Source organism: Marmota marmota, unplaced genomic scaffold (genome assembly GCF_001458135.2).
Source record: "Marmota marmota marmota unplaced genomic scaffold, marMar, whole genome shotgun sequence".
In the NCBI taxonomy this organism is placed as follows: domain Eukaryota; kingdom Metazoa; phylum Chordata; class Mammalia; order Rodentia; family Sciuridae; genus Marmota; species Marmota marmota.
In genome coordinates, this window is record NW_026000079.1 from 2,070,661 (window position 1) to 2,089,685 (window position 19,025).

Sequence of the window (19,025 nt, forward strand, 5' to 3'; positions counted from 1 at the left end):
GGGTTGGGGGGGGAGAGGTTCACGGTACCTAGGGGTGCCTAAGGTAGGACCTGCTGGGGGTGACCAAGGAGTTCAAGAAGCATCTGTCTGTCCGATGTCAATCCCCTGGCTCTGGAGCTGTGACCTTGGAATCCGGGAAGGGACGGATTGGAATGTGAATCCCATGTGTGCATGTTACCTGAGTGTTGGGGTATGTTCCTCTGTGTGTCTGTCCCTGTCCCGCTGTGCTCTAAGTTACTGTTTGCAGTATGGACACCAGAGTAGGGGATCATGCCCTCTGGACATGAGGAAGTGGTTCCATTCTTAGCTTTGGCCTCTGGTTCGAAGAATCTTGGAGGAGCCCAATGAGTGGACTGGTCAGGGTTTCTGGAGCTGGTAGGGGAAATGGCTGAGAAACGCTGGCTGGCTGGGCCGGCTGGGTTTGTTTGTGTCCCCTTGGGGGAGGGGGGAAGGCTGCAGGCAGCAGCTGCCCCCTCCCGACTCAGCCGGCCTGCCCTGTGCCAGGAGGGCAGGGAGTCCTGGCACGGCTATTGTTCACTTGCACAAATGCCGGTCTGTTTGCATCCTTCCCCCCACCCCCGCTTGTCTCTCTCCTGGCCTGACAGGTGTGGCGGGGTAGGGGGCAGGCTGGGGTCCAGGGTGACTGGGTCTCAGGGTCTTTAGCCTCATTTTATTCCCTGTGTCCCTAAGTGCCCTTCACCAATGTGCTGGCCCCCATTACCGGTCTCATCTTCGTTCATTAAGCAAGCATTTATTAAGTGCCTTTGTGTGTGTTCACTGCTATTTTCCTTGTTGTTTCTGCCCTTGGAACTAGTGTTTTCTATTTGGCCGCCTTCTCCTGGCCTCCAGTCTTCATCTTGTCCCTGGAAGCTCCTAAAGGGGCCTGGCCTAGCTGAGAGCATCCCAGGTTCTTTTCTCAGTCATGGGCAGGAAGCTTCTGGTTTGTCCCCCCTGACTTAGTGACTCTGCATCTTTGCTGTCTGGGGGCTGAGCTACAGGTGACTCAAACCCCCCAGTGCACCCCTCTAGACTCTCTAGGCTCTGGTCTGGGCAGAGGCCTCACCATCTTGGGAAAGGGGCTGCTGCTAACTGCACCTGGAACCAAAGTGGTTGTGGAGCAGGGGACGACTTGGAGGCCCGTGTAAGAAATGAGTGGGGTCCCCAGAGCAGGGTGCTGCTGAGACCCCCATGTCGTGATGTCCTTGATCTTGTTGTCCTTCTCTTCCCTGCCATTCTCACTGAGTTCCTTAGACCTTTGCTAAGTTGCTGAGGCTGGTGGCTTTGAACTTGCGGTCCTCCTGCCTTGGCCTCCCCGAGCCTCTGGGATCACAGTGTGCCACCTGCCTGGCAGTCTTTTTGCTAGGTGTGCTCACACTGTTCCTTCACTTGATCTTTGATGTAGCAGTGGCAGAGAGGAAGGTTAGTAGGCTGGAAAGAGGGTTCCTGAGGTTTGTGAGAAAGAGGCAGAATGACCCTTGGCTGCCAGACAGCAGGAGGCTGGAGCGCAGGAGGGCTTCAGGCCCTTGAGGGTGTTGTGAATTGTAGATGGGCATTTTCTCAGTGGATAGGTTGGAACATGCAGCAGGTGAAGGTCTGTCCTGCTTGGAAGTAGGTAAATGGGAACCAGTGTGATTTTCTTATTTCAATTTTTTTAGTTATAGATGGACATAATACCTTCATTTTATTTATTTATTTTATGTGGTGCTTAGGATCAAACTTAGTGCCTCACATGAGCAAGGCAAGCGCTCTACCACCGATCCACAACCCCAGCCCAGTGTGATTTTCTTTTTTTAGGGTATGTGTGAGGTACCAGGGATTGACCTCAGGGGCACTCAGCCCCTGAACCACATCTCCAGCCCTATTTTTTTTTATATATTTTATTTAGAGACAGGGTCTCACTGAGCTGCTTAGCACCTCGCTTTTTACTGAGGCTGGCTGTGAAATTGCAATCCTCTTGTCTCAGCCTCCTGAGCCTCTGGGATTACAGGCATGTGCCACTGTGTTTGGCTTCCAATGTGATTTTATTTTATTTTTTAAAAATTTTATTTATTTATGGGGCTGGGGTTGTTGCTCAGTGGTAGAGTGTGCACCTTGCACGTGTGAGGTACTCGGTTCGATCCTCAGCACCACATAAAAATAAATAAAGGTATTGTGTCCACCTACAACTAAAAAAACATTTAAAAAATTTATTTATTATAATTTGTTATACATGACAGCAGATTGCATTTCAATTCATAGTACACATATAGAGCACACTTTTTCATTTTTCTGGTTGTACACAAAGTAGAGTCACACCACTTGGGTCTTCATACTTGTACTTAGGGTAATGATGTCCATTTCATTCCACCATCTTTCCTACCCCTATGCCCCCTCCCTTGAAAATATAGAACGCTTCATGAATTTACATGTCATCCTTCCACGGGGCCATGCTAATCTTCTCTGTATGGTTCCAATTTTAGTAGTGAGCACCCAATGTGATTTTGTTAAAAAACAAACCTGGACGAGCCAGGTATGGTAGCGCATGCCTATAATTCCTGCAACTCCTGAGGCTGAGGCAGGAGCACAAGTTCAAGGCTACCCTCAGCAACGTAGGGCGTAAGCAACTTTGTGAGACCCTATCTTAAAATTAAAAAGGGCTGGGGACATAACTCATGGGCAAAGCGCCCCTGGGTTCTAAAAAATAAAAAAAAGGGCCGGGGATATGGCTCAGTGGGGTCACATCCCCTTTAGGAAACCAAACGACCAACCTGGAAGAGAATAGGACAGAAATCCAAACCAGCCCACTCATCCCACCTTTGGAGCCGATTCCCTTGGAGAGCAGGCTCCATGTCCTTCCATCCTCAGCAGCCGGAGCCCTGGGGCGGGCACAGGCCACCTCAGGGACAATAGTGCTAGGCAGTGCCAGGGCCGCTTGCTGCTGGGATGTGCTGCTGCTGGGGCTGCTGCCCGCTGCTGGCCCACCTAGAGAGGGGGTCACTCGGAGAGAGGGTGAGTGTTCAGGGGTGGAGCAGGCAGGGCCCAGGGTACCCTGGCTGTCACTGGGGCATGTGTGCCAGAGAGGGGAAGGGCCACTAGAGATGGCTTTCTGCTTGCCCTAGTCCTCTCCCTTTGCTGTGCTCATCAGAGCTGGCCAAGCAGGTGAGTGTCACGCATGTGAAGAGAGAGGGGAGGGGGAGGGCTGTGCGGAAATTGGGAAAGGGGAACTCTAGCAGCACCAGGACAGATCTGAAACACTGCCCCTTTTGGAGTTACCCCGGCCAGTGACGCTGCTCTTTTGAATGCTGTCTTTACGTTTGCTTGCTTGCTTTGACTTCAAATGTCATAAGTGCCACTGCTTTGGAAGGGCAGGAGATGAGGAAGGTAGGGACAGTGCACGGCAGTGAGAAGGGCGATCTGGATCTGGACTTGGTCTCTGAGGGTCCCACAAGGTTATTATTCAGAGGCAGCTGTGATCTTCTGAAAACACTGGATCAACTAAAGAGCTACACCTTGGAGCAAGACCGCAGATTAGATCCGCGGGAGACTGTTCTGGTGATTGAGGCAGGCAGGTGCCAGTATAGAAAACGGGAGGCCACAGTGCTGGAGGACTAGGGGAGGAGGAGTGGCCTGCACCACGGAGGAGGAGGCGGAAGGGAAGAGGAGGGGAGGGACACCGAGGCCCTCACTGGTCACATGGGGGCGGAGCTGAAGGAAGCCACCTAGGGAAGGAAGACAGGTGAAGGCCCAGAGGAGGGAGAACCTGAACTGAGAGCTGAGGACCAGGAGATAGGAAGAGAAGGAAGGCCAGGCCAGCGGGCGCAGGTGGCTTGTGCCTATAACCCCAGTGGCCAGCGAGGCCCTGGCAACTCAGCGGGACCCTGTCTCTAAATAAAACACAAAAAAGGGCTGGGGATGTGTCTCCGAGGTCAAGCACCCCCGGGTTCAATTGGGTACCAAAAAAATGGATAAGCCAGGAGGAAAGAAACAAAAGTGTGGGGGTGGGGAGGTGCATGGGGCGGGGACAAGGACTGGCCTCTGGGCCTCTGGGCCCTGCTCATTGTCAGGTAACCTGGGCTGAGAAGAGGCTGGGAGGAGGATCTGGAGCCACCAGAGTGCCCTGGGCTCCAGGTCACCACAGCCCAGTGCCCTCTGGCCCTATTTGTTGACTCAGCCTCTGTACTTCCCTTTTCTACCCCCTCTGCCCTGAGCATTGGTCTGCATCTCTCCCCTCCCCCACCTCCTGCCAGTGGGACTGGAACCAGTCAGGGCCAGCCTCCTCAGGCCCAGGTTGAAGGCTCCCCACCAAGGTCCCCAACTTTGGGGCTCATATCCTGGATCATCTGAATCCTGCTTTTTTTTTTTTTCTTTTTCCTTCGTACTGGGGATTGAACCCAGGGGTGCTTAACCACTGAACTACCTCTACAGCCCCTTTTATTATTCTGAGACCTTGTCTCTCAGTTGCTGAGGCTGGTCTTGAACTTGTGATCCTGCTGCCTGAGCTACCCAGTTCCTGGAGTTACAGGCATGTGCCATGGAGGCTGGCTCTGGTGTTTGATTTCTGAAAGGCAAAGGGAACTTGAAGGGAGTGGTCAGCTTCCCTTCCTGCTCTGTCCTCCGCTCGGGAGGACAGAGATCTGGAGACCTGAGGTGATAACTGAAGAAGGTTCTGGGATCAGTGAGTGGTCTCCCAGTCTTCTCACCTTCATAGGTGTTTTTTTTTCCTTTTTAAAATATTTATTTATGTAAATAAATATTAAGATATTTATTTTTTTAGTTTTAGGTGGACATATTATTTTGTTTTTACGTGGTGCTGAGGATCGAACCCAGTGCCTCACGCATGCTAGGGGAGCCACTACCATCGAGCCCCAGCCCCAGCCCCAGCCCCACCCCCACCCCCACCTTCATAGGCTTTTGAGGAAGGACAGAAAAGAAGTCAGAGAGAATGACTTGACTCACAGGCCAGTGGGCAGCTGGAGAAGGAAGGCCGAGATGGGAAAGGCCCGCCTGAGGTTGGAGGGGCCATGTGGGGTGTGCCCCATCTCTGCAGAGAGCAGGGCTGGAAGGAGGGAGGTAGATGTCAGGAAGGACTTATAGAATGAGGGAGACCATTTGGTTTAGGAGCAATTGAGAGCTCTTACAGGTCTTGTCTCTGGAGTGTAATTTGAGAAGGGTAAAAGTTAGCTGCAGGGGGGATTTTCTGCTGGGACCACCAAGCTGGCTGGCTGTTTCTGTCCTTAAAGGTCCCAGAGAGGAGGAGTGACCTGAGACCAAACCCAGGTTCCCCCTGCCTAGAGATTAGTGGGGGACATGCTGCCTCCCAGAGATGGGGCAGCATGTGACCTTGACTAAGTGGGTAGAAGAGTTAAAGGTTTGGCATCCTGACCCCTGAGTTGGGGGTGGCCCTGGAGGCATTCTGTCCTTTCAGCCAATCTAATATGGGGATCTCCTGCCCTCCCATCCCTGACACCCCCCTCCCGTGACTGCCACAGAGACAGCCGCTCCAACACCGGTTGTCATGGTTATGAGAGGAGCTCACTCCCATAGATTGGAAAGCGCTGGTGAGCTGGCACCCTCTGCTTCGCCCGCTCTCCCTCCGCTCTGCGCATCTCCCCCAGCACAGGGAAGGGAGTACAGCAGCCCGGGGGCGAGCAGAGCTGGGGCTGGGAGGTGGAGTGAGGACGCGGCGCTCCAGAGCAGGGAGATGAGTGGCAACAGGAGGCAACCCAGCCGCAGGGGCCAGGTGGGTCAGGGACCCCGAAACCCTCTCGGGACTGGCCACTCGGGGCCTGGTTACTCCTGGTCAGCCACCCTGAGCCCCGGGGCAGTCCTGCTGTGGAGTTGGTGTCTTTGCAGCCTGCCCAGGCTGGCTTCTCTCCCTCACTGCCCTCCGCCTGTCTCTGACTCCAGGCCCCTGGCCTTGTCCAACTTCACTTCCTGTGTCTCCTGCTCCTTCCACAGGCCCGGGAAAAGGAGAAGATGAAGGAAGCCAAGGATGCCCGCTATACCAACGGGCACCTCTTCACCACCATCACGGTTTCGGGCATGACCATGTGCTATGCCTGTAACAAGAGTATCACCGCCAAGGAAGCCCTCGTCTGCCCAAGTAAGTTATTTGGCCCCTGTCACTCAGACCCGGTGCCCACCGACCCTGTCTTCCCATCTGTCCTGTCGGCCCTGGATCCATACAGGGGGGACTTTCCCTTTCTGAACCCCCAGCTGGGCCCAAGTGCCGGGGCCAGATGCTTGCTCCCTTTCTCACCCTGAGGGTAGTGGCTGTTGGAATGTGGCATGAGCGGGTCTATTGAGGAATGTGGATGAGGGGAGGCTGGGAGGACTCTGCTTGCAGCTGTCACCACTGGGTATCCCTCTCGCTCCTGAACAGCTGTTGAGGGTTAGGGGAAGTGATTGGAGAAGAAGCAAGAATGTGTCTGCAGAGGGGGGTGAGAGAGGATCTGGTCAGAAAGCTACCAACCTTGCAGCTGGTTCCGCCCATCTTCCTGGGCAGAACTGGACATTCAGGGTCCCTTTGCCCTTCCTATCTATTGACTGTGGGTGGAGTCTTTGAAATCCCTGTTTCAAGGAGAGGGTGGGATGAGGTCCCCCCATCTGATCATCCAGATCAGTTTCCAATCTGAGAGACAGCGTAGGAAGCCAGCAGGGACGTGTGGAGGAGGGCAAGGGGCCAGGGCACCCAGTGCTCACCCGGGTCTGAGGGCAAACCTGATTTGGAGCATGGACAAGGAGTTCCTTCCTTCCCTGCGACTCCTATGTGGAGGGTTTCCACTTTACCCCTCCCCCCGGTTCTCCCCAGATTTATGGCCGAGATGCCTCTGACTGGTACTGGCCAGCGTAGCGGAAGCACTGTCCCTCCAAATCCCCGTGGAACTGGGGGGAGAAGCCCCCAGAAAGAACCAGTGAGGTCTCCCCTCTACTTCCTCACTTGCTTGATTTAGAGTTAGGAGGGCGAGGAGGGAACCCCAATCTAGATCCCTCTAGAGACCTGACAAAATATCCAATCCGGAAGCTTGTTGCCAGGGGAACTGGGGAGGCGGGCAGCCCTATTTTGAGAGCAGGTGGAAAGCGGAGGTTCGATCCAGAGACACTAGGTGTTGGGGGTAGGAAAAGGGAGCTCCAGTGGGGGTTAGCACCACGCAGCCCCACTGTCTGCCCCTGGGCCCCACCCTGTTGGCCTTGTATTTGTGGAAGTGAGCGTGGTGCTGGGTATTGTCTGAAGGAGTTAGCAGAGTTTCCGGTGGTGTTGGTGGGGGAGGGGAAGCTGGGGAGGCCGAGGATGAGGGCATTTGGGGCAGGGGATGGCAGTGGTCCTACACTGGAGCTTGGCTACGCCTCCTCCCTTCTTTTCTCTCCTACCCCGTGGCAAGGTGGGGTGGGGGGTGAGGAGCAGCAGATGGAGTGTGGGAGCTGTGGGTTTGCCTTACATGGGGAATAGGACTCCCCAGGCCTGGCAGGGAGAAGGCAGGCTGACTGCAAGCCACAGAGGAGGCTGGCAGGCAGGGCAGGGCAGGGCAGGGCAGGGCAGGGCAGGGACTTGTCTCAACTTCCCCGCTGGATCCCTCCACCTTGGAGTTGCTTAGACCCGGCCAGAGTCTGTGGCATCCTTGTGGGACACCGGGAGGAGTCTGGTCTTTGAATTCAGGCCTGCTTCACCACCAGCAGGGGATTGAGCTTCTCCAGGACACGTTCTTCATTTGTAAAGTGAGGATAGTTGAGTCAGCCTCCAAGGATTGATGGGATAGATTAAAGGTTGGGCATTTGCTCAGGGCATGTTACTGTCCCCCTCTGCCCTAGCTGCCATCTCGGCTGCCTCGGTGTCATCTCCTGTTCTGTGGGAGTCCTGGCTCCCATCTGCCACTCTCCACCTCTTTTGTGCTTGAGCTCATCCCTGGCAGCATGACCCCTTCTCCCTCCTGTCCCGTCACGGCCATTTTTGGTTCAGGGTTGTCCATCTCTCCTGATTGCTTTATTTCATTTCACACCCAGACCCCCCTCTCCACTTCCTGCTTGAAGGAAAGGGCTGTGGGAGGGAGGGAGTGGGGTGTGGCAATGGCTGAGAAGTCTGGGAAGGGGGAGAGTGTCTGAGGACCGTGTGGCTAGGGGGACTTGGGTGTCTGCATGTGGGTGTGTCCCCTCCTGTACCACCTGGCCCTCCCTTCACCCTCTCTACCCCACCCTCCCAGCCTGCAATGTGACTATCCACAACCGCTGTAAAGACACCCTCGCCAACTGTACCAAGGTCAAGCAGAAGGTGAGACGGCAGGGAGGGCAGAGGGCTGGGGGAGAGGGCAGGAAGCGTGGTGACCTCGAGCCTTTTCCATTCATCCCCTGCCACCTCCTCCACACCACAGGGCAACCCAGAACCTGACCCCCGGCCCTGGGTCCCCTGAGTGGCCAGGCCTATGGCTCTAGACACAGCCCCACAGAATTGGAGTTATGTCAGCCACCCCATGCCCTAACCACAGTGCCAGCTTTCTCCTGAGGGGCCAGCTGCCCAGCTCCTACCCCAGGCCTCGGGGGGATCCTTGGGTGACAGCTGTTCCTGGTGTCTCTTTCGCTCTGTCTCACAGCAACAGAAAGCCGCCCTGCTGAAGAACAACACTGCCTTGCAGTCTGTTTCCCTTCGCAGTAAGAGTGAGTAGTGGGGAGTGGGGAGCTCCCTTGAGACCCTGAACCTCAGGCAGCTCAGTCCACAGGCTCTGCTGCCCCCCTGAGGTCATTCCCAGGCACAGCACCTTCCTCTCCTTAGTGGAGGCAGCTAGTGGGGCTTAGGGATGGCACAGGTTCCTGGGTTTAGGGGCAGAACGGGAGAGACCCAATGTGATAAGCCGTGGGATGGTTGGTCACCTGAGTTGGCCGCGTCCTTTGTTGTTTTTGTCATTTGTACACACGACATTTGGGGGAGTGTTGGCAGTGGCTGTCAAGTGTCCGTTCTGACAGCTTTGGTATGACAGAAAGAACATGATGCTCAGGCAGGAAGAGCAGAGCCCGTGTCCCTACTCGCCATCCCTGGGTCACCCTAGACAGGTCTTTCTGCTTTCCTGAGCTTCAGTGTGCTCTCAGGCTGTTTGGGGGAGGAGATGTGTCACCAACACATGAACACTGGAGGATGGCGTAAATGGACAGTGGCATTGTTGTCACTGTGACCATCTCTCTTGTACAAAAGGGAAGGCGGGAGAGGACACTTCCTTTCCAGTGAGGAGGAGCCTAGGAGCTCCAAATCCTGGGAGGGCACCAGCGTTTGGAATTGCCTGCTCACCGTGTCTCCCCAACAGCAGCCACCCGAGAGCGGCCCTCCTCAGCCATCTACCCCGCTGACAGCTTCCGGCAGTCCCTTCTGGGCTCCCGCCGTGGCCGCTCCTCCTTGTCTTTAGCCAAGAGTGTCTCCACCACCAACATTGCTGGGTGAGCCTTTATTTGGGGAAGGGGAGCTAGGCATCAGAGAGTAGGGAGCCCTAGGGAGCTGAGAGGGTCTTCTGTCCCTGAGTTCAGAATTGGAGACAGAGAACCAGGTGGTGGGGTGGTGCACGCCTGTGATCCCGGCGACTCAGGGGGGACTGAGGCAGGAGGATTGAAAGTTGCAGGCCAGCCCTGAGTAACTTAGCAAGACCCTGCATCAGAATAAAAAAACAAGAGGTGCTGAGGATGCAGTTCAGTAGTAGAGTACTGCCGGGCTCAATCCCAGCACTGCCACAAAAATAGGAGTAAGGAGAACACAGGGGACCACCTCTCAGATCCCACCTTGGGTCCCCGCCGGGGAAGGGATCTTTGGCCTGAGTGAGGGTGATGCAGACAGCCTCCACTCCCTTCAGACATTTCAATGATGAGACGCCCCTGGGGCTGCGTCGGATCCTCTCTCAGTCTACAGACTCGCTCAACATGCGGAACCGAACCCTGTCGGTGGAGTCCCTCATTGATGAAGGTGAGTGTGGCCAGGGCCTGGGGCTGACCCGGAGAAGACGAAGAGGGGATGGAGATGAGTGGCTGGTGGAAGCACCTGGGAGGGCCCAGGACCCACTGAAGAGGGTCTGACTGAGTTGCTGCCCCCACTGGGGTCCAGGTGCAGAGGTGATCTACAATGAGCTGATGAGCGACTTTGAAATGGATGAGAAGGACTTTGCGGCTGATTCCTGGAGCCTTGCTGTGGATAGCAGCTTCCTGCAGCAGCACAAGAAGGAGGTGATGAAGCAGCAGGACGTCATCTACGGTGAGCACGCCCACCCTCGCCTTCCTCCTCCTTCACCAGGTCCCGTTTCTCTGTGTCCTACTTTCTGCCATCTCCCGCCTCTTTCGACCTTTGCCTCCTAACCTGTTGACCTCCACGACCCTGCTTGGTATCAGGTTTCCCTCTGGACCTCTACCTCTCTGTTCTATGGCGAAGGTCCCATCTTTTTTTTTTTTTTTTTTTTTGGTACCAAAGATTGGATTCAGGGGCACTTGCGTATAACCCCTGAGCTACATCTCCAGCCATTTTTTCTTAATGTTTTATTTTGAGACAGGGTCTTGCTAAGTTGCTTAAGGTCTCACTAAATTGCTGAGGCTGGCTTTGAACTTGTAATCCTCCAGCCTCAGCCTCCCGAGTCACTGGAATTAAAGGTGTATGCCACCATGCCTGGCTCCAAGGCTCCACCTTTATTTTTTCTTCAATTCAGTCCCCATTCTGTATCTTTTCCATACCCAACACTGTGCTGGGGACTCCAGACATTTCTAATGGTGCACACCTATAATCCCAGTGACTGAGAGGCTGAGGTGGAAGGACTATAAGTTCAAGCCAGCCTTGGCAACTTAGTGTCTCAAAATAAAAAATAAAAAGGGCTGAGGTTGGGGGCTGGGGCTGTAGCTCAGTGGTAGAGCACTTGCCTCATAGGAGTGAGGCCCTGGGTTGGATCCTCAGCACCACATAAAATAAATAAATAGATAGATAGATAGATAAAGAGGGGGGGCGCTGAGGTTGTACCTCAGTGGTAGAGCACCCTGGATTAATCCTCAGTACCAAAAATATTATCTAAGATCACAGTAATGGAGATATTAACCTGGAAGGGACCAACCTAGGGCCCCACAAATCATGGCCAAGCCAGAGCAGAAAACCAAGCGTACCATTGTCCCCACAGAGCTGATTCAGACGGAGCTGCACCATGTGAGGACGCTGAAGATCATGACCCGCCTCTTCCGCACGGGGATGCTGGAAGAGCTGCAGTTGGAGCCAGGAGTTGTGCAGGGCCTGTTCCCCTGTGTGGATGAGCTCAGTGACATCCATACGCGCTTCCTCAGCCAGCTGTTAGAACGCCGACGGCAGGCTCTGTGCCCTGGCAGCTCCCGGAACTTTGTCATCCATCGCTTGGGTGACCTGCTCATCAGCCAGGTGGGAGAGGCAGGACCCCTGGGCAGTGTTCATGGAGGTGTGACTGGGGGTGGGGTGGGCTTGTTTCTTGCCTACAACAGAACTTTAGCTGGAGGGGCAAGAAGCCAGCCCGTTGGCAGGAGGCCCAAGGCGAGTCCAGGGGAAAAGCTGTGACTTTGGGGGAAATGCTGAGCTAGCCTCGCTCCCTGACCTCTAGTTCTCAGGTCCCAGTGCTGAGCAGATGCGGAAGACCTATGCAGAGTTCTGCAGCCGGCACACCAAGGCCTTAAAGCTCTATAAGGAGCTGTATGCCCGAGACAAACGCTTCCAGCAGTTCATTCGGGTGAGCAAGCCTCCCTAGGACCTGTGCTCAGAGCCACCTGTCCTGGTCCAGACCATTCACGGGCTCGCCATTTATGGACCTGTCCACTCCTGGATCCGATCAGCAGTCACCCCTCATGGTGGCAGAGCACTTTGTGCTAGCTCCCCACATACTTCTCACACCTTATCAGATTGGTCCTGACCACAGATGCGTGGTGTTGGATCCACTTGTCCAGCACTGTCACCTAGTATGAGGTAAATGGCTGATGATCCCAAGCCCCGCCCCTTCCCTTTCAGAAAGTGACCCGTTCAGCTGTGCTGAAGCGGCATGGGGTCCAGGAGTGCATCCTCCTGGTAACTCAGCGCATCACCAAGTACCCAGTGCTCATCAACCGCATCCTACAGCATTCCCATGGTGAGCGGGACTCGCAGGTGTGGGTAGAGAGGGTGCCTGCGATGAGCAAAGGCTCGCGGTGGCCCTACAAGGCGTGGGACCCTGGGCAGCCTCCAGGTAGAATCCAGGCCCCTGGGAGTTGGGGCTGGAGTGCAGCCAGGTGTGCCATGCCCTACGCCCACCCTCTGGCACTAGGGGCTGAGGAGGAGCGCCAGGACCTAACAGCGGCACTGGGGCTGGTGAAGGAGTTGCTGTCCAACGTGGACCAGGATGTGCACGAGCTAGAGAAAGGGGCCCGTCTGCAGGAGATCTACAACCGCATGGACCCTCGGGCCCAGGCCCCGGTGCCTGGCAAGGGGCCCTTTGGCCGAGAGGAACTTCTACGGCGCAAGCTCATCCATGATGGCTGCCTGCTCTGGAAGACAGCAACTGGGCGCTTCAAAGGTCAGTAACCTGACCCAGCAAGAGTCCAGCCTCGGAGGGTGGGAGATGTACCCTCCTTGAGGACCCTGTTGTGCAGTCCTGACCCAGGGGCGAGTCTCAGTGGGAGGAAAAGACATGGTGTCTGTTGTAGCAAAAGTCTCCATTGTGCATTGAACATCATGGACAGGACAGGGACTTGTCAGTACGGATTTATTTCTTTGGTCCTTGCGTGCTCAGAGAGCCACCAGCTCTATTTATTTATTTACTTGGTGCTACTTGGGATTGAACCCAGGGCCTCACACACGCTAGGCCAGTGTCCTGTCGCTGAGTTACAGACCTGGCCCACGAGCCATCAGTGTTGGTGAAGAAGACATGGAAGCACTCAGAGCAGAAGACAAGGTCAGGGTGGTTGATTGCCCCTACTGGAATCCCAGCCACCAGAGCTCTGGGAATGCAACCAGGGAAGTCCCAGAGGAAGGCACTGAGCCCAGGGAGGGACAGTCAGGGCAGAGGAGGGGGGCCATGTTGGAGGGCAGCACGCACTTTCCCAGGAGTACTTTCCAGAATTGGTCTGTACCTGCAAGGCCTTCCTAACTAAGTCAGGGCCAGCAGAGGGCAAGCCTTGGTTCTGAGGACGAGGAATGGGGGCTACTGTAATGTGCTACCTGAGGCTGGAGGCTGCCTGGGCTTCTCTATGGAGGTCATGAAACCTCCTCTCCAGGCCTGGATATTGTCAGTCTTCATCAGCTTTTCCCTCCATCCCTTTCTCCTTCCCATCCCTCCCACGCAGCAGCTAAGAATATAAAGCAGGGGGGGGTAAAAATAGCAAGGCTGGAGAGCTCTATTTCTGAAGCATTTAGCAAAAACCCTCCTCTTCTGTGTGCCCACAGTTTAGTAAGATCCCCAAGGGCAAAGGGTGAGTATGTGACACCACGTGTCACAGAATTGACCTTCGTCTCCCCCTCCATCTTGCAGTGCAGGCCCACAAAGGATCTGAGAGCCTGGAGGGGGGGCAGGAAGGGAGATGAAGCGGATCCTGCTGGGATCCAAGGAGATGGGGTTGTTCAGAGACAGACGGGGAGGCTGGCCTTTCAGTCCTGCTTTAGTGGAAAGAAACTAACTTTCTTCCTCCCTGCTGAGCGCAGAGTGGGAAGTGGGAATATGTTAGGGTAGGGGGAATTTAGGTCAGATACCTAAAAAGATCTTAACACTAGGTAGATGTTACACTTAAAGTCTGAAAGGAAGAAAAAAACCCAAAACAGCCCCTCTTGTTCTGGGAATCTTATGACTCACAAAAATCTTGGACCTGCCAGGTGCGCCACTGTGATTCAGGAGTCTGGGGCAGAAGGATCAAAAGTTTGAGGCTAGGGCTGGGGGTGTGGCTCAAGTGGTAGCGTGCTCACCTGGCATGCTTGCGACCCGGGTTCGATCCTCAGCACCACATACAAACAAAGATGTTGTGTCCGCTGAAAACTAAAAAATAAATATTAAAAAAATTCTCTAAAAAAAAAAAAAAAAAAGTTTGAGGCTAGCTTCAGCAACCTAGGAAGACCCTGTCTGAAAATTAAAAAAAAAAAAAAAAAAAATTCCAAAAAAGGCTGAGGATCAGGGGCCGGGGACATAGCTCAGCTGGTAGAGTGCTTGCCTCGCATGCACAGGCCCTGGGTTCAATCCCCAACCCCACAAAAAAAGGGTGGGGCTGGGGATGTAGCCCAGTGGTAGAGCGCCCCTGGATCAATCCCCAGTACAAAAAAAAAAAAACATCTTGGGCCTCTTGGGAGGTGGTAGCACACGCCTGCAGTGTCAACTACTAGGGAGGCTGAAGCAAGAGGACCACTTGAGTCCAGGGGTTTGAGACTGGGATGTGAGACCCACAGAAAAGAAAAAAAAATGTAAAATAAAACCAAAAAATTTTAGACCATTTCACCCAGAAAAATACATGTGTGTCTATTAATATGTAAAAACTTCAGAGGGTTTCTAGAGCCCTGAAGTAGTGGCTACCCTAGGGGTCTGTAGACCCTTGGCTCAGAAACCTGAGTAAGGGTACAGAGTTCTTTCCAAAGGCACTGTGACCCGTGGTCTCTACCAGCCCCAAAAGCGTTTCCTCTGAGGCATCTTTCTTTGCCCCTCCCTCTCTATGCTCCAAAAATGGGGAGGTAGGAAGTCTTGAGAAGGTGGGATAAGTGACCCAGAGGGAAGAGAGCAGGGTGAGGGGTTGGAAGTTCCTGCTGACAGGGTGGGCCTGGTCCCTGGGATCGAGGCAGCACCTGTCAGACCCTTTAGTGCTGACTGTTTCTCTGCCTTCATTCCCCAACCAGATGTGCTGATGCTGCTGATGACGGATGTGCTGCTATTTCTCCAGGAGAAGGACCAGAAGTACATCTTTCCTGCCCTGGTGAGACACCTTCTGTTTGCTACCATGGATTGAAGCCAGGGGCCCTCAACCACTGAGCCACATCCCCAACCCCTTTTATTTTCTATTTTGAGACAGGGTCCCGATAAATTGTTTAGGGCCTCACTAAGCTGCTGAGGCTGGACTCTAACCTGTGATCCTCTTGCCTCGGCCTCCTGAGTCGCTGGGATTATTGGCATGTGCCACCATGCCCAGTTCATTCTTCTTTCCTTTTTTTTTTTAAGGTGGGGGGTTCCAGGGATTGAACCAGGGGGTGCTTCACCACTGAGCCATATTTCTAGCCTTTTTTAATATATTTTATTTAGAGACAGGGTCTGGCTAAGTTACTGAGACTGGTCTTGAACTTATGATTCTCCTGTCTCAGCCCCGGAGCCCATGCATTTACAGGCATACGCCATTGCTCCTAGCTCTAAGTTTTTCCTAGATGGCACTGGAGCCTGGCCTCTTGACTTGTATTGTAGGAGGTCCTCCTCAATCCTTGGGGCAATCTTAGGTTGAAGATCCAAGCACCTCAGTATTCCTAATCCTAATCCTTCCTCTCCACCGACTGGCAGGACAAGCCCTCAGTGGTGTCGCTGCAGAATCTGATAGTGCGGGACATCGCCAACCAGGAAAAAGGGATGTTCCTGATCAGCGCGGCCCCGCCCGAGATGTATGAGGTGCATACAGCGTCCCGGGATGACCGGAGCACCTGGATCCGTGTCATTCAGCAGAGTGTGCGCGTGTGAGTGTTGCTTGCTACCTGTATGTGCGTATGGACTCTCCCGCAGCCTTGGGTCCCAGGCCATGGTGCTGAGGACAGAACCAGCATTCAGAGGCGGAGGCAGAGACGTGGGGAGAGACAAGGTGGGCCAGAACAGAAAGGTCCCCTATGATCTTTATATCCCGTCGTCATATTTTATAAGCTGACAAGGCCAGCCACCCTTCAGATGCAGCATGAGCTGACAAGCAGTCGCAGGCTCAGAGCTGCCACGGGGGACACCTGCCGGCCAGCAGGACGGTTCCACTTGGTGTGCAGGCACAGGGACGTGATTTGGATCATATTGCGATTTACTTTTATTTTCTAAAAATGAATGAAACAGGAGAGCGTTGATGCTAGAGAGAAGACTCAAAATCATAGACGCAAGAAGGAAACTGGTTGATGTGCTAAAGCAGCAAATCTCTAGGGCACACACTAAATTTGAGGAGTCAACTGCATGTTTAATTGTGATGGAAAAAGAAATCAAAGCACATTGCGATGTTGAGATTGAGTTCTGCCCATAATCCCAGCAACTTGGGAGGCTGAGAAAGGAGGATCACAAGTTTGAGACCACTCTGGGCAACTTAGCAACAATCCTGTCTCAAAATAAAAATAAAAAGGGCTGGGGATGTAGCTCAGTAGTAGAGCACTTGGGCTCAATCTGCTGTTGAAGAAAAGAAAATTACAACAAAGAATTCTGAAGTATTTTGCTTATTTTTTCACATGCTAGAACCTGAGCTACACCCCTAGACAGGATTTTTATAATCTTTATGTCCTTCAAACACAGACAGTCAGTGAAAAGAGGAGAGGTCAAGAATGAGTGACATCTGGCTGGGCTGGGGCTCAGTGGTGGAGCGCTCACCTAGCATACATGAGGGCCTGGGTCGATCCTCAGCACCACATAGAAATAAAGATATGTGTCCACCTAACACTAAAAAATAATATTTAAAAAAAAAAGAATGAATGCCATCAGGGCATGAACTGAAGATGAAGAGCCTGACTAGACGAGGGGAGTGTAGGATGTGTGGGAAGTAAGGGAAGGCCGACACCGGGTTTGTGACCTAGTGTCTTCCTAAACCCTGTCCAACTTGTGACCCCTCCAGATGCCCATCCAGGGAGGACTTCCCCCTGATTGAGACGGAGGATGAGGCATACCTACGGCGGATCAAGAGTAAGTCCCCCTGGGGCTGAGGTTGTAGCTCAGTAGTAGAGTGCTTGTTTGACATGTGTGAGGCACTGGGTTTGATTCTTAGCACCCATAAAAATGAGAAAATAAATTTACATTTTATTTACAACTTAAAAAAATGTATACTTATAGGGAACTTGTCACATGATTTATGACATATCCACACAATGGAATACTACGCAACTATTAAAAGATGAGATAGCTCCATGAGGGCTGGTATAGGTCTAAAACCAAACACATTAAGTGAAGAAAGCAAAAAAAATTTTTTTTAGAGAGAGAGGGAGAGAGAGAGAATTTTTTTAGTATTTATTCTTTAGATTTCGGCAGACACAACATCTTTGTTTGTATGTGGTGCTGAGGATCGAACCCGGGCCGCACGCATGCCAGGCGAGCGCGCTACTGCTTGAGCCACATCCCCAGCCTGAAAGCAAAATTTTAAACAATGTAAAGTGTATGCTACACTTTGTTTAAAAGTAATGTGGAGGGGCCAGGGTTGTGCCTCAGGGGTAGAGTGCTTGCCTAGCATGCGTGAGGCACTGGGTTCAATCCCCCGCACCACATAAAAATAAACAAATAAAATAAAGGTATTGTGTCCAACTACAACTAAAAAAAAATATTTAAAAAGAAGAAGAAGAAGAAAGTAATGTGCTAGCTAGTGCAGAGGCTCATACCTGTAATCTTAGCAACTAGGGAGGCTGAGGCAGGAGAATTGCAAGTTCAAGGCCTTAAGCAATTAAGTGAGACCCTGTCTCAAAATAAAACATTAAAAGGGCTGGGGATGTGGCTCAGTAGTTAAGTGCCCCTGGGTTAATCCTTAGTACCCCATACACATTTACAAAATGTGAATAGATATAATTATATACATGTTGTCTGTGTGTATGTGTGTGATATTACTAGAAAGATTACTGTGGCTGCGTCTGGAACAGGAAATTAGGAACACCAGGGTTGGGCAAGGAACTTAACTTTTTTATCATAGAGCCTTAATATCGGTTAGGGTATATGTGACCTGACTGCTATACAGAAATACCAACAAAAGTCCCCTTTTTAAAAAGTAGATTATTTCTTGGCTAGACACAGTGCCACCTGCCTGTGATCCCAACAACTCAATAAGCTGCGGCAGGAGGATTGCAAGTTTAAGGCCAGCTTCAGCAACTTAGTGAGACCCTGTCTCGAAATAAAAAGGGTTAGGGATATTACTCAGTGGTGAAGTGCCCCTGGATTCAATCTCTGGTACCCAAAAAACCAGAAATGTAGATTATTCCTATTTAAGAGTCCAAGAGTAAGAAGTGTAAGATAGTGTTACTGCCATCTTCAACTTTCATCTCTACATCCAAAGTGGCTTCTTCAGCTCCACCATCACATCCACATCCCACTAGCAGGGAAGAATAAAGGAGGGGCTGGATTGTGGCCTAGTGGTAGAGTGCTTGTCTAGCATGTGTGAGGGCACTGGGTTCAATCCTCAGCACCACATAAAAATAAAATAAAATAGCCGGCCCAGTGGTGTACCCCTGTATTCCCAGCGGCTCAGGAGGCTGAGGCAGGAGGATCATGAGTTCAAAGCCAGTCTCAGCAAAAGCGAGGCGCTAAGCCACTCAGTGAGACCCTGTCTCAAAATATAAAACAGGGCTTGGGGTGTGGCTCAGAGGTTGAGCGCCCAAAGTGAAGTCCTGCCACTCGGCCCAGCCCTCCACTGGCTCTCCTGGGCCCGGGCCCGGGTGCTCATCTGTTCCTTATCTGCAGTGGAGCTGCAGCAGAAGGACCGCGCGCTGGTGGAGCTGCTGCAGGAGAAGGTCGGGCTGTTTGCTGAGATGACCCACTTCCAGGCAGAAGAAGACGGTGGCAGTGGAATGTCCCTGCCCACCCTGCCCAGGGGCCTTTTCCGCTCTGAGTCCCTGGAATCCCCCCGGGGCGAGCGGCTGCTGCAGGATGCTATCCGTGAGGGTGAGGGGGCTCTGGGGGAGATGGGCTTGTGTGCTCACCGTCAGAATATGGACTCGTGGCTAGATCTGGGTACACACAGGCGGAGGAGGTGTACCCCGCAGCCTACCGTCCTGTGCCAGTTGGCGGGTGGGTTGCTGACACCTCTCCCACTGCACTTGCTCCTGCTCCCCACCGGGCTTCTTCGATGCCCTTTGTCTCCTGTGGGATTGTGGGTTAAACCCCACTGTCCTGGAGGGGTCTGGCTCGGGTGGTGTGTGTGTCTGTCAGGTGAAC

General features: G+C 53.1%; 1 protein-coding gene and 1 non-coding gene across 12 annotated transcripts in view; one reads left to right on the forward strand and one right to left on the reverse strand.

Annotated features, from left to right (window-relative positions):
- Window positions 1–19,025, forward strand: part of Arhgef2 (Rho/Rac guanine nucleotide exchange factor 2) — a 55,964-nt gene that overhangs the window by 32,741 nt on the left and 4,198 nt on the right. For 7 of the 11 annotated variants that reach the window (XR_001505385.2, XM_015502741.2, XM_015502745.2 and 4 more), the window contains 14 exons: window positions 5,938–6,082; window positions 8,178–8,245; window positions 8,565–8,628; window positions 9,270–9,399; window positions 9,807–9,916; window positions 10,055–10,201; window positions 11,106–11,356; window positions 11,553–11,678; window positions 11,954–12,071; window positions 12,246–12,494; window positions 14,792–14,868; window positions 15,441–15,610; window positions 16,729–16,796; window positions 18,552–18,752. Coding sequence is in view for 10 of the 11 variants with exons in the window: in XM_015502741.2 (XP_015358227.1) it covers window positions 5,938–6,082; window positions 8,178–8,245; window positions 8,565–8,628; window positions 9,270–9,399; window positions 9,807–9,916; window positions 10,055–10,201; window positions 11,106–11,356; window positions 11,553–11,678; window positions 11,954–12,071; window positions 12,246–12,494; window positions 14,792–14,868; window positions 15,441–15,610; window positions 16,729–16,796; window positions 18,552–18,752 (1,924 nt within the window). In the remaining variant the exon portion in view is untranslated. Of the gene's footprint in view, window positions 1–3,113; window positions 3,139–4,893; window positions 5,720–5,937; window positions 6,083–8,177; window positions 8,246–8,564; window positions 8,629–9,269; window positions 9,400–9,806; window positions 9,917–10,054; window positions 10,202–11,105; window positions 11,357–11,552; window positions 11,679–11,953; window positions 12,072–12,245; window positions 12,495–14,791; window positions 14,869–15,440; window positions 15,611–16,728; window positions 16,797–18,551; window positions 18,753–19,025 lie in introns of those variants that run through there. The other 4 variants (XM_048814707.1, XM_048814706.1, XM_015502743.2 and 1 more) reach the window with 4 other exon arrangements.
- Window positions 2,378–2,479, reverse strand: LOC125620300. Its single transcript, XR_007351913.1, has one exon. It is a non-coding gene; the product is annotated as a U6 spliceosomal RNA (small nuclear RNA).